We start from the raw sequence: 23,486 nt of genomic DNA, 5'->3' as shown, positions 1-23,486 counted from the left end.
TATGGGAGGGGACCTAACACTAACTAAATCCTAACCTATGCATATGCATAGCCTGGGTGCGCTACCAAATAAAATTGAAAATTGCGCAAAAGGTGGATCAGCGCATCATCAGGCCGCCTCCAAATGGCCCACAATCAGAGGTGCGCTGAGCCCCCCCAGAAACTGCAAACGCACCTAGAACCCAAACAGAAGCTCTGCATATACACCAAAAGCAAGGCTGCTAAGTGGGAGCAGCTGACCAAAAATGAAATAAATTAGTACATAGCAAAGAAATGAACAGCGCTACTTAAAAACAGACAAGTGCCTACCTGCAAGAGAGTGCAAGCCCCACTTGTGGGATAAAATACACATCTAGCATACACATAACCTGTCCACCACTGGAGGCCTGGTGATGCGCTGATCCACCTTTTGCACGATCCTTAACCTCCTTAGCGGTCTGGATGAGCTCAGCTCGTCCATCACCGCCGGAGGGTGCCGCTCAGGCCCTGCGGGGCCGTTTTGTTTCAAATAAAACGGAGCACACGCAGCCGGCACTTTGCCAGCCGCGTGTGCTACCTGATCACCGCCGCAGCCCGGCGATCCACCGCGTGCAGCGGCGAAAGAGGGTCCCCCCAGCCGCCCAAGCCCAGCGCAGCCGGAACAAACAGTTCCGGCCAGCGCTAAGGGCTGGATCAGAGGCGGCAGACGTCAGGACGTCGCCATGGCGACGAGGAAAGCGAAACAAGGAAGGCTGCTCATTGCGGCCTTCCTTGTTACTTCTGATCGCCGGAGGCGTTCAGAAGTACGCATTAGGAGCGCCCTCTAGTGGGCTTTCATGCAGCCAACTTTCAGTTGGACGCATGTAATAGTTTTTTTTTAATTAAAAAAAAAACCTCCCGCAGCCGCCCTGGCGATCTTAATAGAACACCAGGGAGGTTAAATGAAGGCATGCATGCCCAGATAAGATCCATTCTATTGCATTTTAATTATCCATTTTTTATTCAGGTAACATTTTCTTTTCTATGGCACAAAATAAATTGTTAACAAACCGAGAACTGAATGTTTTACCTCCCACATATTGCATGAGGAACATCTGCCCACTGTGATAACTAATTACATATACTGCTGCCCACTGCTCACTTTCCTTTGTCAACCATGAGGTGAAAAGAGCGATTCCACAAATGTACCCAAATGAGGCTGCACACGCCCCCTCCTTGGCCTGGCCCTGTTTGTTGATTAGATGGACTTGTTTGTAATCCACTTCTGGACACTCTCCTCACAGAATATTACCACCATTAATGAGCTAGGTTAGAGGTTTCCATTCTGCTCTACGTCAGAACCGCAAACAAGTGGCACTTTAACTCAGTGATTTTCAAAAAGCAAATTATCATTTCGCACAGCTTAATACACTTGTCCTGGTGTGCTTCTCCCACAGAACAGAGCTCAGCTTGCAACAACTTCTTGTATTCAGTGCTGCTGTACTTTTCATCACCCTATCACTACTCGCTACTAGATCCTACTTCACAGTGACTGAGACGCTTGAATGCAAGTGCCACTATCTATGGTCCTTGAAGGCCCCTAATGGTGCCCATTAACCATCCAATTTCTAGAATACGGTTGTTGCCATATATAAATAGTTTGGGCTCACCAATGGAGGGTTAAATGATAATCAATCTGAACAGACTAAAAGGATCAGTCTGAAATTTGGATCATCAAAAAATTGATAGAGCGATCACTCATCATCAATCAGCACCCAATCCGATTGATTGTACCGTCAATTGTTTGGGAGACACTGTTAATGGGCACCTTTAGGGTACCCACCCACCTCTCGGCAGTTCCAATACATTAGACTTTAGGGGCTATATTCCATAAACCAGCGGTAAAATTGTGTAGGCAATTCTACAAGTGTTTATTATTACTACTATTACCGTATTATTTATTGTATTTACAAAGTGCCAACATATTACGCAGCGCTGCACAATAGATACATTCAATGATACAAAGGATGACAGACGTAACAAGGTTATACAGCATAGGACAAAGTTATACAAGGCATACGGTACAGAATACATGATCATGTGATTTTGGGCTGGTTATGTAGGCCCAGTAATACAAGCATGAGGCGATCATAGGAAAGGAGCACACAATCATGTGGAATATACTAGAAAAGGAAGGACCCTGCTAAAGGCTTCGTAAGGGCAGGGAAAGCTGGGTATTGGGTGGTTGAACTCTGAGCCTCATAGATGTGAAGCAAGCACTCTACCTCTGAGATACAACCCCTTGCCTTAGTGTTAAGGTAAATACTGTGTGCTGTCCAACTCCAACCCAGGACAGGTTTAAATCAGAACTGTTTAATCTGGCATTTATGATCACATAACTTTCCCCCCTGTAAAAATCACTATGTACTGATCTGAGACAATTTATGCACTTTGGGTCCTACAGGAGAAATGCGCTTTACAAATGTTTCATTGTTGTACATCGCACAGCTCGCTTTATGTACAAACTTTCACTATTTGCTTAACGTGCAGAAGCAGCGCATGCCCTGTGTACATAAAGCAACTTACACTACGGCTATCATTCATAAAAGTGTGGTCGGTAACAAAAATCCGTGCGGGAAAATACCGCTTTCGGTATTTTAGACTTATGGGTGGTCATTCATAAAAATGTTGCCAGTTGCGATACAAGTGCGATGATTTCCCGAAAAAGGCTGGCGGTAGGCTTGCGGAAACAGAGAACAATAACAATAATATTTCTATAGCGTTTTCTCCCTGGGGACTCAAAGCGCTGTGACCCTGCATTATGCAGTCTCAAAGGCTAGGGAAAAGAGGTGAGTTTTAGCCTTTTTTTAAAGCTGTCCAGAGAAGGAGCCTCTCGTACTGATTGTGGAAGTGCGTTCCATAGAGTAGGGGCTGCATAGGAAAAGGCCCGAGCACCAAATGTTAAGTGTATCCTGGGAATAACCAGCTTCATCTTGTTGGCAGAGCGGAGGGTGCGTGGAGGGGCATAAAGTTCCAATAGATCCGCTATGTATTTGGGTCCCATGTGGTTTAGAGCCTTGAATGTCAGCAGGCAGATCTTAAAATTGATTCTCTATTTTACTGGCAACCAGTGAAGAGTTTGCAGTACTGGGGTGATGTGTGAGCTGCGGGGGGCATTGGCTAGGAGTCTGGCTGCAGCATTCTCTACTAATTGCAAGAAGAACCTTATCTGTAGATCCGATAAACAGGGCGCTGCAGTAGTCTAGGCGGGAGGATACAAATGCATGAACCAGGGTAGGTAGGTCTTCAGCTGGGATAAGGTGTTTGATTTTCGCTGCCTGAGTCCCTCCGTGCACTGCTCTCACTGCTGCTGCTTGGGAGGTCTGTTTCCACTCACTTACATGTATTCAGCATGCTTATCGCTACTTCCAAGGGAGCGGTATACCCTGTCCGCATACCGCTTGCTCTGATCTTTATGAATTGACATTTTGTTACATTTTTTAAGGTAAGCACCGCACAAGGCGGTAATTTATCGCTCTGCTCGGGAAAGTCAGCTTTTCATGCGGAAACAGCCTTTATGAATACACATTTTGCTAAGTGGTCGGTAAAGTAAGCTGTTTTCAGCATTTCCACATGCGGGAATGCTTTATGAATGATAGCCATATGTGTGCAACTCATGCTACACTACAGAATTGTTTTCCAGCCGGGTGGTATGAAAAAGTAGCCAGGAGGTGTGCGAGGGGGGAATGCAGGACCGGTTCAATTCTGCTTACAGCATATGAGGAGGTTGAGGAGGCGATATGATGACAGCCGGGTGCTGACCAAAATTAGCCGGATGGAGCATACAGCTAAAAGAACCTGGGGAGAACACTGCACTATTTGCATTAACACCAGTAATATGTCCTTATATAATTGTGAATGGCAGCTGTACCACTCTTCCATGAATATAGCTATAGACTTAAAATAAACAGGGAATCTAATGAAGATTTATTGAAACTATGGCAATTTTTATTGATTTTAAAATCAAAAGATTGATCATATTTTAATTGACAATGCCAGTTCTTGACGTGGTCGATCCCACCAGGAGCATGGGTGGCCACAAGTACAAGCAAGGTACAAGCAAGGCTCTGCAATGCTGTGTACTGCAATTTAACAGCCACAGTGCTGACAATGATATTAGATGATATTTCTTCTGAACTCTTGTCTAATATGAAGCGGTGCAGAGAGATTGATATCTGGAAGATTGTGAAAGGCTGTTCTTATCAGGACTCAGGGCCGGATTTAGGCCAAGGCCGCCTAGGCCATGGCTTAGGGCACCGCAGGAGCAAGGGCACCAAAGCAGCAGGCTAAACTGTTGCAGCATTTGTAAGCTTGCAAATGCTGCAACAATGCAGGGAGATCAGGCTAGCACTACTAGCTGCCTGCGCAGTAGCCTCCTTGCTCTCTGTGCACGTCTGCCTTGTGGCCAGCGGCTATGGACTTGGGCAGCATTGGAGATGGAAAGAAAAAAAAGCGTCTGTACTGGAGACAAATGGAGAAATTAAGGACGGCTGCTGCAGTGTGAAGGTGAGCTGGCTACCTATACTGAAAGGGGGGCGGGAAAAGGAGAGATTAAGGGAGTCATATCGCTACCTATACTGGAGGAAAAGGGGGGGGGGGGAGTCATCTGGCTACTTAAACTGGGGGAGGTCATCTGGCTACCTATACTAGAGGGAAGGGGTCAGCTGGCTACCTATTCTGGTGGGAAGGAGGGAGGGGTCATCTCGCTACCTATACTGAAGGGGGTGGCTGGTGAGAGTGGCCTTGGGTGGTAAAGAGTACAAATCCGGCCCTGTCAGGACTAATCACTTTGAGGAAATGGAGATCTCTGTATTGCATCAAGCAATGTTATGCTGGGAATACACGGCTCGTTTCTGCCGTGCGTTTCTCCTTTCAATCGTTTTTGCTGCTCGATTCTGCAGTCAATTCTCTTATTTTCCACTCGTTTTTCTTATCTATTTCCATTCACTTCTATCAGAAAACGAGTGGCCAAAGAATCAAAAGCGAGATCGGATATGTTGGAAATGATCTATTGAACCATCTAAGCAGCTAAAAAACGAACCGTGTATTCCCAGCATTAAGCTTGCAGCGATCTTGTTGATATTAGATCAGAGTTCCACTGATATTTGATTTAACTTGAGTGGTGCCATGTGGTGAAGCAAGTAATCTGGGTGCTGGCAGCCGGCCGGTAAAATGGATGCCACAGAGACCGCAATGTAAATTGTGACTAAAGTGGGACGCAGTATATCATTTGGGCATCGGCGGAGCATGATAAAGAATGGCTACAGGCAACATAGATGATAGACTATTGGTATTTCTTCCATTGATGTTAGTGCATATTAGAATATCAGTAATTTTATTACTAGCGGCTTACCTTGGCGCCTTTTCCAGTGTACACGCCATGTGGTAGACCAGGTAAATGATTGATATAGGGGAGAGATAGACCTACTACAAATGTATTGTAGCCAGCATTAGTAATTAAGACATCTGGTTATAAAATAACTTAACAAAAAAATGCAAATTCAAATTGTCAGTTATAGTGCAGATTTGAGTTTGCTTTTTGCTTTAATGGACAACTGTAGTGAATTTTTTTTCCCTTTTAAACAATACCAGTTGCCTGGTAGCCCTGCTGATCTACTGTATTTGGCTGCAGTAGTGTGTGGATAACACCAGAAACAAGCATGTGGCTAATCTTGTCAGATCTGACAATAATGTCAGAAACCCCTGCTGTATGCTTGTTCAGGGTCTATGGCTAAAAGTATTAGACGCAGATGATCAGCACGGTGGCCAGTTACCTGGTACTGCTTAAAGGATACCCGAAGTGACATGTGACATGATGAGATAGACGTGTGTATGTACAGTGCCTAGCACACAAATAACTATGTTGTGTTCCTTTTTTTCTTTCTCTGCCTGAAAGAGTTAAATATCAGGTATGTAAGGGGCTGACTCAGTCCTGACTCAGACAGGAAGGGACTAGAGTGTGACCCTCATTGATAAGAAATCTCTTTCCTGCTCTCACAAGCCATTTTCTGCTAGGAAAGTGTTTTATAGTTGCAATTTCTTATCAGTGAGGGTCACTTCCTGTCTGAGTCAGGACTGAGTCAGCCACTTACATACCTGATATTTAACTCTTTCAGGCAGAGAAAGAAAAAAAGGAACACAGCATAGTTATTTGTGTGCTATGCACTGTACATACACATGTCTGTTTCATCATGTCACATGTCACTTCGGGTATCCTTTAAAAGGAAATAAACATGGCAATCTCCATATCCCTATAGCCATGCCCAGATGTCCTCGGCCACATGGCGCTCTTTTTACCTTTTTTGATTCGGTTCTAAAAGTGCATTGCATTGTATTTCTAGTGACCCTGTTGCCTTGCTGACAGGACACACATTAGATAACATCACTTTTATCTCATTCCCGGCAGCCTTGATGCATATGTGGTTTCAGGTTTGCAGATTTAGATAACAGGTTTCAATGGTAGGTCACATTAGGCTTAATAAGACATGCTACCGTTGTCTTTGTGCCATGGAAGTGGGAAACAAAAACTCTAAGGCTCCCTGCACACTGCAAATCTGTTTTGCGATTCCGATTCCGTTTCCGATTCCAATTTTCCCTGAATACATTCAACAGAGAAACGGATCAAAAAATGCAGCATGCAGTAAAGATTAAAATATCGGAATCGGAAGTAAAAAACTATTAAAAAGCGGAATCAGAATCGCATGCAGTGTGCAGGGAGCCTAAGAAAGGTTGTTGAAAAGTTCTAGGCCCAGTCAAGACTGAATGTTATAGAGCCAAGAAATGTACTTGCTGTTCTGCATATTCATCCTGAAGTTCAACACACTGGGTACCTTGGTCCTTATTCAATTCACTTTTTTCCTCCAACGTTTATTTTCACACCTAGTCAATAAAATGTTTTTCTTTTTTTAAGCCAGCAGCAAGCAAGAAAATACTCAGAATACTTTTGACATTACTTTTTCATCTACTGTGTGGTACTTTTGCAATTGCTGAGTGCTGAAAAGTTTTACCAGACCTACTACACCATATTGGTGTGTTTTTTCTTTATTAAGGCTTCTATATACACCCCACAATTTTAAACAAAAGATGAAAATGATTGTTTCTCAAGATTCTTTAATCTTTGTGTGTGGAGAGCCACCACTGGTTTTGTTCTTTGTGCCTGTGACAGCCGGGTATGTGTTACACCCAGGATTCAGCGCTTTGTACTGTAAGCAGCTTCAGAGGTTGGATTTGGCTGTTGTGGCTGTGAATTAGCCAAGTCCTGGCATGGGTAGTGGAGCTGGCCAAGAGCAGAGGAGGATTGGGGGTTTCTGGCTGCCATGTCTTGCATAGAATTGTCTACCAGGTGTTGCTCTTAGTAAACACACAGGTGCACAACAGACAGAGCTGCAGATGAAAATGTGATTGTGTCACTATTATACAGTACTTAGAATGTTGGTGCTAGCAAGCCTAGCAGTGTTGTATTGTTGCATTTCAGACACCATTTGAACGTGTGTTCCACTGTTTGCCTCTGCCAAATAAAGCCTATTTTGCTTTCTCCACAGTTTTCTTTTTCTTTCTCTTTTCCTTGTGTGCTTGTATCTGTTTGCTAATGTAAAGCATCCTCTTTGTTTGTGTAGCCCTAAATCTGAGTCTCTCTATATTGTCAATATACCTTCATTACATTTAGATGCATTGCTGAGAGTGCAAATCAAGAGCACTTATCTGTATTACCTGTAGCTCCTGTATCTTCTCATAAGGGCCAATGCAGCAATCAAACCTTGGCAGATGGTGTTATTATTATTATTATTTTGTATCTTCCGCAATGCTGTACATAGTATATTGTCTAATTATGAAAAGAGAAGGGTGAAAAGCATGCACTGAAATGCTCATATAGGCTTGAAGGAGTGTTTATTTATCTTTGTATGTGTCAGAGTGGTGCAACTAAATATTTTGAATTAAAAAAAATGTTTGGTTTGGGTCCGCTTTAACTGTCCCTCAGAGGGGCTCACAATCGAATAACTACCATAGTCATATGTGCATCATCGTCTAGGGCCAATTTCTTTCTTTCTTTGTTTTTTGTTTTGTTTAAGAGGAAGCCTATTAACTTATCTGTATGTTTTTGGGATGTGGGAGGAAATGGGGGTGCCCAGAGTAAAACCACACACAGTGAGAACATACAAACTCTGTGCAGATAGCGCCCTGGCTGTGAACCTGGGACCCAGAACTGCACCACCACCGTGCTGTATGATACTTGCACAGGCTACTGATACAAAATGACTGGGTTCCCCTTGAATATATTTCACTTCACCCACTTTTTTAGAGACTCAGATGGACAGGAAGGGATAACTGGAATCCAGATAGCAATTGTGAGAAAACGCGGAGAAGCCGCCGCGTGTACTGGCAGCAGGGCGGCTGATTCCGCGTCCAGCGCGGCGGTTTCCACGCAGCAACGCATGTCTGGGTCGGCTGGGATCTCTAGTGCACCTGGATGGAGAGCTACGCGCACGCGCGCGCCAGAATTCAGCACCTTTATGCCAGCAGGAGATGTGTCAGCTGATCAGAATGATCAGCTGATTCCTGCTGGACTCCTGATTGGCTGAGTGGTTCGGGCGGGGCGGCAGAGTCCTGCAACTATATATACAGCCTGCTTGTCAGTTGCTGGTTGTCTGCCATTGCGAACACTACGTGGAAGCACTCAGACCTTAGTCAGATCCAACAGTGTGTTTGAACCAGGAGGACCTCGGAATTCACACTGAGCCTGATTACTTGTGTTATCATTCTGTTATACTTCAGACTAGTTCCAGGGTGTAGAGACCACGGACCTCACACCCAAGACTAGGGAACTTGTGTTATCTTCTGTTATACTTCAGACTAGTTCCAGGGTGTAGAGACCACGGACCTCACACCCAAGACTAGGGAACTTGTGTTATCTTCTGTTATACTTCAGACTAGTTCCGGGGTGTTGAGACCACGGACCTCACACCCAAGACTAGGCATTGTTTGATATCTGTTATGACCTATTGCTTTCCTGACTATCCCTCTGCTCTCTGATTCGGTACCACGCATATCTGATATTCCGTTGCCAAACCCTGCCTGTCCTAGATACCGAATCAGCCTTCTGTCTTTGTACTTTGTCTGTCCGTGTGTTGCCGACCTGGCTTGCCCGACCTCGAGAGCTATCTCTCTCCTCTAAGAGATAGTCTCCAGACCAGTTAGTGACATCCGCCTCCAGGTGTCACTCACTCACTGGCCCTTCCTACCCTCAGCCTAAGATTCCACCCCCTGGAAGGTCTCAGGCTGCTGGAAGGCTCTCGTACTTTTCAACAGAGCAGTATTGCCCATACTGCCAAGGACCACCTGCTCATCAGGTGGTTTACTCAAAGTATTACTGTTGCACCAAACACTCAATATATATACAGGTGTCCAGAGGTTAGTAATATATGTGTGTTATTGGTGATTCTGCAGATCATCCATAATCAGATTCTCTCTGTGTGCTGACACCGATCGTTACAGCAATAAAGATAAATTCTACTCAGGTCAAGCTATTCTTCCTTTTATCCAAAAGTAAATCAAAAGGTTTTGGAACAGAAAAAAAACATTTTAAGAAAGTGAAGTAAAAATGTTACAAAACCAACTTACCAGACCCCACGTGTAGATTTTTTACAAAAGATTACAATGGATAGTTGATTTCATTTTCATGCATGTCTGGCTGCTTTTGTTGAACTTCTTGTAATGATGCACACTTCCTCTCCGCTAATTCTTGAAATATCTGTGTTTACAGGTGGTTGTCCTGTCTTCTTGGTGCTTATTACGGGATGCTTCGTACTACACACTGTCCGTTGTTGCACTTATTGTGGTGAGTAATTTTTATCATTATTTCATAAAGTGAGCATATGGATTTTATTTCACATGTGGCGTTTATATACAACGAGTGAGCTCTAGGGATTAGCACTGAGGGTCATGGTCCCTTTCCTTTTCAATAGAGAACTGTACGAAACAGCTTTATAATTGTTGTTTCTGTCAAGCCCCAGCTTATGATTTGTCTTGGGCAACAGTTCTGAAGCTGTAGCATTTGACCTTTATAAGTTGGTTGAACGATAAGTATGTAATGCTCAAGAAGGCCAGTTGTGAGGAGTCTTTATGGCTGTATGGTCACATAGGACAAAGCCCCTCATGCCGTGTTTTGGTTGTCCAAACCTAATGAAGAAAAACCACATAGCTGCATTATAACTTCATACCTTTCATCATGGTTTAGGACTTATCATATGGTAGCATGATTTAGAATATATATATATATATATATATATATATATATATATATATATATTTATTCTGCACTTTCTGTAAATCTAATAAACTTCATTTCACTTCTCAAATGTCACTGTGTGTGTCTCCTGTATGATATATTTAACTGACATTTTTTGTCGTAACAACGAACGATTTATACAGAAAAATCATGACGATTAACAAGGTTGCCCAAACTTTTGCATATATATATATAGTGGTTTGCAAAAGTATTTGCCCCCCTTGAAGTTTTCCACATTTTGTCATATTACTGCCAAAAACATGAATCAATGTTATTGGAATTCCACGTGAAAGACCAATACAAAGTGATGTACACGTGAGAAGTGGAACGAAAATCATACATGATTCCAAACATTTTTTACAAATAAATAACTGCAAAGTGGGGTGTGTGTAATTATTCAGCCCCCTGAGTCAATACTTTGTAGAACCACCTTTTGCTGCAATTACAGCGCGTGTATCAAAAAAGGGCGCCTGGAAATAAGGGCGCGGGGTATAGCCGAAATTGTAAGTTTTAATGCAAAACCATATTTTTCGTTTAAGAGGTTGTAAACGAAAATGTAGTGCTAAATAGGTTAAATAAACAGAAATGAAATGGCAAAATACCGTCTATAACAACAAACGAATTCTGAAAAAACGTCAAATAGCGTCTATAACAAAAACGATATTTACACTTGTATTAAGTATAGCAATGCAATGGTAGCTTTTACAGATATTTTACTGTAATTATACCTAACTGTAGGCTCACACAGATCTATCCCTATCCCTGACCCCTAGACCCCCTCTTTGTTTAAATATACATAATTTAATTGTATATATTACATATTTTGTGCTGCAACTATACTTAACCTTACTCTCACACAGAGTCCTCCCTGTACCTATCCCTAACCCCTAGCCCCCCCTGGTGGTGCCTAACCCTAAGACCCCCCCTGGTGGTGCCTAACATTAAGACCCCCCCTGGTGGTGCCTAACCCTAAGACCCCCCCCCCCTGGTGGTGCCTAACCCTAAGACCCCCCTGGTGGTGCCTAACCCTAAGACCCCCCTGGTGGTGCCTAACCCTAAGACCTCCCTGGTGGTGCCTAACCCTAAGACCCCCCTGGTGGTGCCTAACCCTAGGACCCCCCTGGTGGTGCCTAACCCTAAGACCCCCCTGGGGGTGCCTAACCCTAAGGCCCCCCTGGGGGTGCCTAACCCTAAGACCCCCCTGGGAGTGCCTAACCCTAAGACCCCCCTGGGGGTGCCTAACCCTAAGACCCCCCTGGGGGTGCCTAACCCTAAGACCCCCCTGGGGGTGCCTAACCCTAAGACCCCCCTGGGAGTGCCTAAACCTAAGCACCCCCCTAGTGGTGCCTAACCCTAACCACCCCATGGTTGCGTATATTATACTGTAACTATACCTAACCCTCCCTGTACCTATCCCTAATCCCTAGACCCCCCTGGTAATGCCTAAACCTAACCATCCCCACAGCACAAACACCCTAAACACATATAAACAATAATATATTTAATCCTTAAAATACTTCTCTACAAATAACATGAATAAAATAATCTATCTTCTCTACAAATAACTTGAATAAAATAATTTAAATATTTGTAATAGAATAAATAGCCTTCAAATAACCCTAAAATCACGTATAGGACACGTAACTAAGTTAATACCAAAAGCGATGTATTTCTAATACAATAAGGTTGAAAGCGGTATTTAAGCATTATACATATGAAAACAAATTTTTAAATGATCAAAGAAGTGTAAACGAAAATTTAGTTGGTATACTTTTGTAAGCAAAATTTTAGTAAATAAAAATAAGTTAAAATTGATATAAACGAAATTTAAAAACGAAAAAATAAGTATAACACAAACTCAAAACGAACTTGTAAACAATATTTGTTATAAACCTAATTTTGTAAACGAAAACTTTTGTTAACACGATCCCTGTAACCGCTATTTCTCGGGCTCCCTTTTTTCCTGTCGGGCGCCGAATAGCCGATATTTTGCATTGCAGTCTATGGCGGTGCCCTTTTTGTCCACTATCCCTGTGCGCCCTTTTTTACTAGCCCCAATTACAGCTGCCAGTTTTTTAGGGTATGTCTCTACCAGCTTTGCACATCTAGAGACTGAAATCCTTGCCCATTCTTTTTTGCAAAACAGCTCCAGCTCAGTCAGATAAGATGGCTAGCGTTTGTGAGCAGCAGTTTTCAGATCTTGCCACAGATTCTCGATTTGATTTAGATCTGGACTTTGACTGGGCCATTCTAACACATGGATATGTTTTGTTTTAAACCATTCCATTGTTGCCCTGGCTTTATGTTTAGGGTTGTTGTCCTGTATTTGGCTCCATCCATCTTCCCATCAACTCTGACCAGCTTCCCTGTCGCTGCTGAAGAGAAGCACCCCCAGAGCATGATGCTGCCACCACCATATTTGACAGTGGGGATGGTGTGTTCAGAGTGATGTGCAGTGTTAGTTTTCCTCCACACATAGCGTTTTGCATTTTGGCCAAAAAGTTACATTTCGGTCTCATCTGACCAGAGCACCTTCTTCCACATGTATGCTATATCCCCCACATGGCTTGTGGCAAACTGCAAACGGGACTTCCTATGCTTTTCTGTTAACAATGGCTTTCTTCTTGCCACTCTTCCATAAAGGTCAATTTTGTGTAGTACACGACTAATAGTTGTCCTATGGACAGATTCCCCAACCTGAGCTGTAGATCTCTGCAGCTCGTCCAGAGTCACCATGGGCCTCTTGACTGCATTTCTGATCAGCGCTCTCCTTGATCGGCCTGTGAGTTTAGGTGGAAGGCCTTGTCTTGGTAGGTTTACAGTTGTGCCATACTCCTTCCATTTCTGAATGACTGAGCGGTCCTCTACCTAATCGCAATGCTTGGAATTGATGGATGTCCATTCATAAAACAGGAAGCCATCGCAGTTTAGTTAAAAAGTGAACACTTCCTATAAAACTGGAAAGTGTTCATTTGCACCATTTTGCGGGCAAAAAGTATAATTACACATACAGGCACATACATACATACACAATATTAATAAAATTAATAACTTACACTCCCCCCCCCCCCAAAAAAAAGTTTAAAAATAATACCTAAGTAGTTGCCTTAGGTACTTTTTTAATCTATATTTTATGAGAGAAAATTACTTTTACTTTACTACATAGGGGCTTGTAATTATGGACCGGACAAAAAAAAAAACAGAAAAAGGCCAAGTGCACACCAAAAACCTCTAGCAGATCTGCAAAACGCTAGAGGTTTTTGAAGCAGATTTCAGAGCGATTCTAGAAATGTTTAGAGACATTTTCTAAACATGCCTAGCGTTTTTTGAAGCGTTTTTGTGTAGCAGATTAGAAATATTGTTACAGTAAAGCTGTTACTGAACAGCTACTGTAACAAAAACGCCTGGAAAATCGCTCTGATGTAGCGTTTTTCAGAGCGGTTTTAAACTTTCCTATACTTTAACATTGAGGCAGAAACGCCTCAGAAATCTAAAAAATGCTGCAGCCCCAGAGCTTGTATTTGTGGAAAAAACGAGCCGCTCTGGTGTGCACCATCCCATTCACTTTCATTAGCCAAGCGGTTTTCACCCTGCAAGCATTTTAAAAAACGCTCCAGAACCGCTCCGGGGTGCACCAGCTCACAGAACACCTATATTTCCAAATAATATATTGTCGCCATACATTGTGATAGGGACATAATTTAAACAGTTTAATAATCGGGACAAGTGGGCAAATGTGTTGGTTTTATGCACAGTATAACATTTAATTTTAAAACTATAATGGCCGAAAACTGAGAAATAATTAATTTTTTCCATTATTTTCTTATTTTTCCCGTTAAAACGCATTTAGAATAAAAACATTCTTAGCAAAATGTACTACTGACAGAAAGCCTAATTGGTGGCGAAAATAAACAAGGTATAGATCATTTTGTTGTGATAAGTAGCAATAACGTTATTAGGGAATGAAAGGGAGGAGCACTGACAGGTGAAAATTGCTCTGGTCCGTTAGGGTAAAAACCCTTGGGGGTTTACTGGTTAAAGGTTATTATGCTGTTGTGTATCTTTTAGAGCAGAGAGGACGTTCGGAGTTCAGGTTCACTTCAAGTTGTTGGCGGTGATCAAACAAAATTAATAATAGCTGAATGACTTTCTTCACACCCTTTATGCTCCTCTGGTTATCTGAGAGTGTTTACAAAACCCTTGTAATCTAAAAAGGCATCTTAATTTTATGCCTCGTGCATTAGTTGAAGTCTTTTCACAATCAATACGCGGGAACCCAAATTGTATTAAAGCAGAGACTGTAATACAGCGGCTGCCTACAATTATTACAATGCCAGTTATATTGCAACAAAGTTTATGTTTCATTCCACCTGTGTCGGTAAAGAAACATTAATGGGTTCAGTGTTTCTGGACATCTCTTGATCACCTTACCCTATCCAGTTCCCCTAACACTATATCCCCTTTGCAATGTCTAACCCGAACCTATGCAGTAATTTAAACTCCTCTTGATGCCATAACCTTCCCCTAACCCCTTTCTGAAGCCTAACCTTTGACTATAACAACTATTGCTAGGCCCCACTCTACCCTATCCACTAACACTAACCCTTCTGCTGTTGGCACCGAAGATCACCTGATAACCCTAATCAATACCTTCCATCATCCACTTTAGCTTTATCACCAAACCTCACCTGATAGCTGTAATCAATACCTTCCATCATTCGCTTCAGCTTCAGGCCTTAACCTCACCTGATAACCCTATTCAATACCTTCCATCACCTGCTTCAGCCTCGGCATCCCAGTGCTTACTACAAATTCCCATCTGCCACCTGCTAATAATGCTATGATTGGTCCTGTCTACTGATTACAGTGTTAACAGGCACTCAAACCATACATGAGGATGCTGCCTTTACTTATCAGGCAGATGCACCAAAATCACCTGCTTCCTATACCATGCCTTGAATAAACGAGAATCTTCACGGACACCAAGTTCATGTAGATATACACCAGGGTTGTCAAACTCCTTTCTCAAGGGTCAAGGTCCTCACACGTTTTTGTCACTGCTCAAATTAATTGATGGGACAGAATCAGTAAAGGTGTGGCTCATCCAGCAGAACATATTTCTCATTCCATCCTAAACACTGGCATAAATGTGGCCCTTGTGAACTGGAGTTTGACACCTTTGATATATGCCAAGAATCAGAAGCAGAGACAGAGCCCTTAATCATTACACTTCCAGCCACAAGGATGCATGTATAGCAATAGCATGTAGTTGCTATGGAGACTTTCAGGGCATGGGGCATTATTCTATGAAGTGTTTGGCAAATCAGAAACCTCTGTGCAACTGCTATGAAATCAATTCACATAATGTACTGCAGCATTTGCTATTGTTTACTAATGGTATTAGGCCTCACCAGAGTATTGGTTTTGGGCTGAAGGTTAAATACTGAAGACAACCAATAATGCCTTCTCTCTGGGACCCCTTTTACAAGCAGTTACACTTGGTTCGCTATCTGGCAACGGTCTGTATATTAGAAGTAGCATCTGGAACCATGCAAATGGTCCTATTTAGAAGGGGTGATGTTTTACCAGAACACAAGGGTTAAATACGATGTGGTCTGCCTGCCAGTGATATTCGGAATCCATCCATAGAGTCATGCAAATCTGCTGTCTCGGAAATTCAGAGCCATCTGCATGAAATGTACGCAAATAAATGAATGTTGCCAGTGAAAATAAAAGGCGCTCTTGGCCGGCTACGTGCTCAGCAATCTACGTGTTATTCAAGCGTTTTGCATCAATGAGGCGCTCGCATCCGAGAGAGCCGGGGCGGCCACTGAAGTACGCTCCTCTAAATGATACAAAATGACACTGGCCCGTCCCGCCACGTCATTATGGCAGACTGATTTCTGTCACTTTGCCACCTTAACCTGCTTAGCTGATTGAAATTTAAGTGCGGTTTGCATTATCATAATTAACATAATCTCAGGCTCATTATACAGTCAATCCAACAGCTGCTTGCGAAAAAGGAATATTTCTTTTTAGTCCGCTGGCAAGATAAGGAAATTGTTGACTGCAAAATATTCTTATCAAGCCGCTGCAGCTGAGATGATTTGGCGAGCCACCAATAAGTTTGCATGAACGGGATTTGGAAGAGATTCGGTATGAATGATACATAATGGCTTTGCATTACATATGGGAAATGATGTGGAGATAATTGATTGTAAACAATACAGATACATAATTGAGTCAAATCCTTTTGTTACAGGCGGGAGACGGACACAGGCTTTTAGCTAGCTTTCAATTTCTGCCTGTAACAATGGATTATATGGGTTATTCTGAACTTCTCAATGTGACTCCTCCAGTGATTTGCTACGTCCCCCCCTCAGTTATGCATGTCTTGCTTTAATACCCAATGGGTTAGCATGCTATTGAACTGCATTATGTACAAGAGGCCCATTCATTCTGTACCTTGTTGGTTGGCTCTTCCTGGTCAGTAAGCCAGGACCTATTCTGTAGGAGACCTTGAGCAAAACTCCCTAATGCTGCTACTGCCTATAGAGCGTGTCCTAGTGGCTGCAGCTCTGGCGCTTTGAGTCTGCCTGGAGAAAAGTGCCATACAAATGTTCTGTGTCTTGTCTTGTACCTTTCCATAGAAAGTAGCTTAGGAGGTGCAGGTGACTCTCTGCCTTGTGTGATATTGCTTGGGGAAAGGTTTGATCATGCTTCATCCAGATTGGGTTTTCAAAAACAGGCTGCAAACACACTGACATTCAAACGGAACAGATCCAGTGTTCTTCCCAGAATTTCTTTCTAGCTGGGAGGCATGAAATAGTAGCTGGGTGGCATGATAAAGTAGCCAGGTGTGGCAAGATGAGAGAACGCAGGCCCGGTGCTTCTGTACGGAACTCTGCTTATAGCAGAGGAGGACGTGATCCGATGACAGCCGGGTGCTCACCAAAACTAGCCGGGTGGAGCACCCGGCTAAAAGAGCCTGGGGAGAACACTGAGATGAGATCCAAAACAGATGTGAACAGATCCTGTGCAAAGCAGTAAGATCCATTCACATCAGTCCCTTTGGAACAGATGCATTTGGTCTTTCAACTAATGGAACGCAACCTTAGGTCTTGCACAATAATTTCAGATCAGCTGGAGTAAGCAAAGGGTTAATGGAATCCGTGCTAGCCTATTAGAAAGGACGGCATCCATTCTCACTAAGCTCCTTACTGTGTGCATTTTGCCAAATATTCACCTGCCACTATCCATTCGGGGCCTCCACTGCTGCTGCCACCCTCCATCGGGTTCCCTGTATGGAAGAAACGTCTGCAGGGACGGATTTGTACTTTTTACCACCCAAGGCCCTCTATCGCCACCCACCCCCTGACCAACAGCATCCTAACCATTCAGTCCCCCCCCCCGACCCACACACACACACACCTTAAAATTCGGGGTTCTTGAAACCTTCCAGGGCCTTTCATGCAGAGTGCTTCAAAAGACATATGAAAATAATGCAATAGAAAAGCAAAATTAGAAACATAAGAAATTCGTTCATGAACGCCGATATGCAGATCCAAGCCCCATCAAGCTGCCATTGATTTGCAATAGACCAATGGGAATTGTTCTTTATTAATTAACTGAGTAGTTTACCAATAAAATTATCATCGGTGCTCAGGAAGGATTCCCATTGGTCTCTTGCTTCGGATGAGGCTTTCGGATCAGTATACGACTCCCTGCACACTGCAAATCCGTTTTGCGATTCCGATTTGTAATTCCGATTTTCCCTGAATGCAATCAACAGAAAAACGGAGTCAAAAACGCAGCATGCAGTAAAGATTAAAAGTCAGAATCGGAATCGGATGTAAAAAACGATTACAAATCTCAATCGGAATCGCATGCAGTGTGCAGGGAGCCTACTGGTGTTTCTAGCGCACAGGTATACTAAAGGGGTGACAACAGAAACTAAATGGAAAACCGGATGAAAAACTGGTGCCCAAAGTAACAAACCGATCCGCTTAAATTGAAAGATCATTCAGTTTTTTACAGGATCAGTTTTTCATCCGGTACAGTGAACCTGGCCATATATTTGTTCAGCTAGTCTGAAGAAATCCTGGTGCTCTAAGCTGTGCCCCTCAACACATGCCACACACTCCGAATGCCTCCAGATTTTTTTAATTAAAGAAACACAAATAAGCAAAAAGAAAATTTTTACTTCTGTCAATTTTTTTAGACAGGAAGAGGCAGGCTTACCATAATGTTCCCTCCTACCAACCTTCCATTTCCTCCTCTTAAGTTGTGTGAATGGGGGGGGCGTGGCTAGCGCGGAGACCAGGACGGACGTGCCCTAACTGAGCTCCGTTCCAACAGGCCTGAAGCGACCCGAAGCGACCGTCCAGCCTTCACCCTTTAGCCCATAATGACGGAGGAGAGCCCCATGGACCTGGAGGCATCAAAGAAGAGGAAGAAGCTCGGTCAGAAACCGCAAAAACTGACCGACTTCTTTCCTCCGCGCTCAGATCCGCCACTCCAAGATGGCGCCGGACACACTGCGACCTCACTGCGCAACAGTCCCCCGGCAGACCCCGGCAATGAATCACAGCAGGACACGGCTACTACTGCGGAGCACGGCTCCTTCTCCTCCCCAGAGTCAACCTCTCCCTCCAACAGTCCGGCCAAATCGAGGGCCCGCAGAGAGGAGGACCCGGAGTCAAGCGCCCAGGTAGGCCCAGGAGACCCTACACGTGCAGCTCACAGACATGCCCCAGCAGCATTCCCAATAGAGGCTTTCCCTGCCACTGAGACTCCAGCCACACAAACCTACATTAAGGAGATACTTCTAACTTTTAAAACAGCACTCTTAGCAGATATTGCAGATATGACAAAAGATCTGCGCCAAGACCTCTCCTTGCTGGGTAATAGAATGCACAAAGCAGAGAATAAGATTGCTGAGCTCACTACAGCGCATAATACTATGGTGGACACATCAGATACGCAATCTTCTGATATATCTTGGCTTAAATCGAAAGCTGCAGATTTTGAAGATAGAAGCAGGCGTAACAACCTAAAATTCAGAGGAATTAATGAACAGATTGCTCCAGAAGATCTTTCTGCTTACTTAAAAGGCTTAGTAAAAGCGGCCCTACCAAATATAGCTGAAATAGAGCTAACAATCGATCGTGCCCACCGTCTTCCTAAACCGGCACACTTACCGAAATCCACCCCTAGGGATGTGATTGCCAGATTCTTATTCTTTACTACTAAGGATGAACTAATGTTGTTTATGCGGAAAAAAGGCGCGTTTCCTGACCAGTACTCCCATATCCATTTATACTCGGATCTTTCTGCGATGACACTACAACTGCGGAGAAGTCTCCAGCCTTATACCAAAGCATTACAAGCGATACAAATGCCCTACAAATGGGGTTTCCCCACCAAATTAATCTTTTCGCACAACAACAGACAATACGTTATAACTTCATCAGAAAACGGCAACAAACTGTTTCGCCAACTAAAGATCCAGATCCCGGAGAACGCATACCCCACACCTGACCAGCTGGGCCCCTCCAAGATTTCTCATGACTGGCGATCTCAGTCTAACCGTTGATGGCCTGTCTGAAGATGGCCCATTTTTCCTACTAGCTGAACACCGCTAGCACAGTCTAACACCTGACAACACTAAGATGTTGTCATTTTCACCCCCAAAGTCATTAGTGTGGCATGCTGAACTGTACCACACAGTTACCTATGTAATATGGATGACTGGGCTTATCCCAGTTACAAGTCTACTATTAATATGGTTTGTTTTTAATGTTAATGTCTGGTTATCAAAATCCACTAGAAACGTTATTCACTTCTGTATCTGTATTACTTCTGAAATGTATGTTCCTAATAATTCACCAGGTCATAATTGTTTTGTATATCCTAAAGAATCTAAGCTTACTCTACAGCAAAACACCAATCCAATATGCCTTTAAAATTCTTATCAATAAATGTAAGAGGTCTCAATTCAGCAGCCAAACGCTTTATGTTTTGGAAGGAAATTAAATCTAAAATGCCCCAAGTGGTGTTCGCACAGGAAACACATTTAATACCAGCTGACACCACAAGATGTCATAACCCCCTATATCCATCTATCTATCACAGCACCTTCACAAAAAAAAAAAGGGGAGTTCTATTAGCCTTCCACAAAGACCTAAAAACAGAACCCCTTTCAATCATTCAAGACCCCCAAGGAAGGTACATAATATTTATCGGTTTTATAAATAACCAACTCTTTACTATAGTAAACCTTTATAGCCCCAACCAAGGACAAAGAGCCTTTTTGCAAAAAATTTGCTCCCGTCTCCAAACCATAAAAAAAGGACGTCTCCTGATTGGAGGAGATTTTAATGCGTGCGCTGCTGCAATAGATTCCTCCACAAAAGACCCTAGTAAATTGATCCTAATTGATAAACAACTCAGATGGAACTCACTTTTTGACCCATGGAGGATCTGTCACACAAATGAGAAAGATTATACATTCTTCTCAGGGGTACATAAAACATTCTCCAGAATTGACATGTTCCTGGTTGACAAAATTCTTCTACAAGATGTGCTGACGGCCTCCATAGGCACAAAAACGTGGTCTGACCATGCCCCCATTGAGCTTTCAATCAAAGTGGGACCCCAGGAGTCTAAACCTTTCTACTGGAAATTAAACAATTCCTTATTAACTGACCCATCCTTTAAAGAGGAACTTTCCCAAAATATCACCTCTTTTTTTGACATAAACACAACACCTGGGGTTGACCTGGCTACGATCTGGTCCGCCCACAAGGCTTATACTAGAGGCCTACTCATTCGCAGAGGTACCTTTATCAAAAAACAAAGGTCCAAGACTTATGAAGATATTCTAGCTGGTATTCGAGACAAAGAGAAGCTCCACAAACAAAATCCCTCCCCAGAATTAACCAAGTCTCTGTTCCAACTGAGAGAGGCCTTACGAGTTCACCTAACGCAACAATATGACTATCTACTCCAAAAATCAAACCTCCAAGCTTATTCACAGCATAATAAAGCGGGCAAATATTTAGCGAAATTAATACACCATAAACAGGCCAAAACCAGAATTCACACGATAATCGATCCTACCTCCAAGGCTAAAGTTACTAACCCTAAACACATAGCAGATCTTTTTAGTGAATATTACGCAAAATTATACAATCTTAAAGAAGACCCTAATACCCCACAACCGACCGGTGAAATCATAGAAAACTTCCTATGTGATATTAACCTCCCCCAGCTTTCTTCCGAACAGCTAGAGGCTTTAAACAGGCCCTTTACCATAGCAGAAGTACTGGGAACGATAAAATCTTTGAAAAGAAACAAAACCCCGGGACCTGACGGTTTCACCAACGAATACCTACTAACCTTTGCACAACAATTAGCACCACATATCACTTCCCTTTTTAATGCCTTTGCAGCCGGCGTAAAAGTACCACAAGAATATTTAGAAGCAATAATCACGGTAATACCAAAGCCTGGAAAAGACCAATCTGACCCGGCCAACTTCAGACCAATATCTTTACTAAACGCTGACACAAAATTCTATGCCAAACTTATTGCCAACCGGCTAATGTTATATACCCCCTGTCTACTTTCACAGGATCAAGTGGGCTTTACAAGAGGAAGGCAAGCCTCGGACGGAACTAGACGAATGCTGAACATAGTCAAATTCATTGATCTCTGTCGGATGCCTTCAGTGATGCTTACATTAGATGCGGAGAAGGCATTCGACAGAGTTCATTGGAAATTTCTAGAAGCAACATTACACAAATTTGGCTTCTCAGGAGGAATTAACACTGCTATTATGGCGCTATATTCAGTGCCCTCAGCTAAAGTCAACGCAGCAGGTTTTGTCTCCAAACCGTTCTCTATCTCAAATGGTACCCGACAGGGTTGCCCCCTCTCTCCTATAATTTTTGTATTATTAATGGAAACTATCGCGCAAAAAATTCGTACAAACCCTCTTATCTCCGGCATTAAGATAGGCGAGACCCAGCACTTAATCAATATGTTTGCGGATGATGTAGCTTTAACCCTATCTAGCCCCGAACACTCGTTACCTGCGCTTTTAGAAGATCTCCTCTCTTTTTCGAAAGCCTCTTATTATAAATTAAACCAGCATAAGTCCTTCCTAATGGGGTTCCACTTGCCTGCGCAGGTTGCATCTAACATATCAAAGTCCTATAAATTCCCTTGGGCTACCTCAGAAGTATCCTACCTAGGAATTAAAATAACAAAGAACCCAGTAGAATTATTCCAGCATAACTATATTCCATTACTAGCTAATATTAAAAAAGAAACATCAGAAATATCAAAACACTGGCTGTCATGGTCGGGCAGAATAGCAGCGCTGAAAATGTTTATCCTCCCCAAGATAATGTACCTTTTCAGGACCGTACAAATCCCATTAAGTAAATCCTTTCTTCTAGATATTAAAAAATGTATTAACCATTTTATTTGGCAAGGCAAAAAGATTCGTGTTCCCTATGAAATAATGATACTCCCAAAAAACAAAGGCGGCTTAGGACTGCCGTGCATTCTCTCATATTACTACGCTGCAATTCTAGACATGCTCAGACACTGGTGGTCACATGAATCCCCCAAACCCTGGGTATCCCTAGAAAAAACCCTGCTCAACTCACCGCCGAAACAGATTTTAATGGCAATCCTATTAGGAGCCCCTACACCTGTCTCTCCATACCCTTCCATTCAAGCTGCGTTAAAGGCTTGGGAGTCTTTTCTCAAACACCCCCCAGACCCGAAAGCCACCCACACCCCTCGCATCCATATAGAGACCTTAAAACTTTTCACCTCTAATTTAGACCTCTCAAGTTGGATCCAGGCCAATATTAACTCAATAAATGATCTATATGAAAATCACAAGCTTAGGACTTTCAAATCACTGCAGACAACTTTTAAATTGCCAGAATCACAATTATTCACCTACCATAGAATCTATAACATATTAAAAACCCGCCACATTAAGATACCACAGCTTCCCAGCAAGATTTTATCTATGCTCAGCTTTAAAGGAGTTTTTTTCAGGTGGCATTTCCCTTTGGTACAAAGAATTGATAAGAAGTCACCTTTCCCCCCTCCAGAAATATGCCGCAACCTGGTCCTATGACCTCAACACCAATATCACACCT

The 23,486-nt window shown here is 43.0% G+C and overlaps 1 protein-coding gene and 1 long non-coding RNA gene across 2 annotated transcripts in view; one reads left to right on the top strand and one right to left on the bottom strand.

Moving 5' to 3' along the window:
• Positions 1 to 23,486, top strand: part of SLC24A3 (solute carrier family 24 member 3) — a 513,374-nt gene that overhangs the window by 396,677 nt on the left and 93,211 nt on the right. The window contains exon 7 of the mRNA XM_068232219.1: positions 9,778 to 9,852. Within this exon, the coding sequence (XP_068088320.1) occupies positions 9,778 to 9,852 (75 nt within the window). The remainder of the gene's footprint in view (positions 1 to 9,777; positions 9,853 to 23,486) is intronic.
• Positions 9,844 to 23,486, bottom strand: part of LOC137504161 (uncharacterized) — a 29,519-nt gene continuing 15,876 nt past the window's right edge. The window contains exon 3 of the long non-coding RNA XR_011019437.1: positions 9,844 to 10,193. This is a non-coding gene — a long non-coding RNA (uncharacterized lncRNA). The remainder of the gene's footprint in view (positions 10,194 to 23,486) is intronic.

The sequence above is a fragment of the Hyperolius riggenbachi genome, chromosome 4 (assembly GCF_040937935.1).
Source record: "Hyperolius riggenbachi isolate aHypRig1 chromosome 4, aHypRig1.pri, whole genome shotgun sequence".
NCBI classification, from domain to species: domain Eukaryota; kingdom Metazoa; phylum Chordata; class Amphibia; order Anura; family Hyperoliidae; genus Hyperolius; species Hyperolius riggenbachi.
The sequence above is the reverse complement of the archived record's forward strand: the minus strand, read 5'-3'. Positions and strand labels throughout refer to the sequence as shown.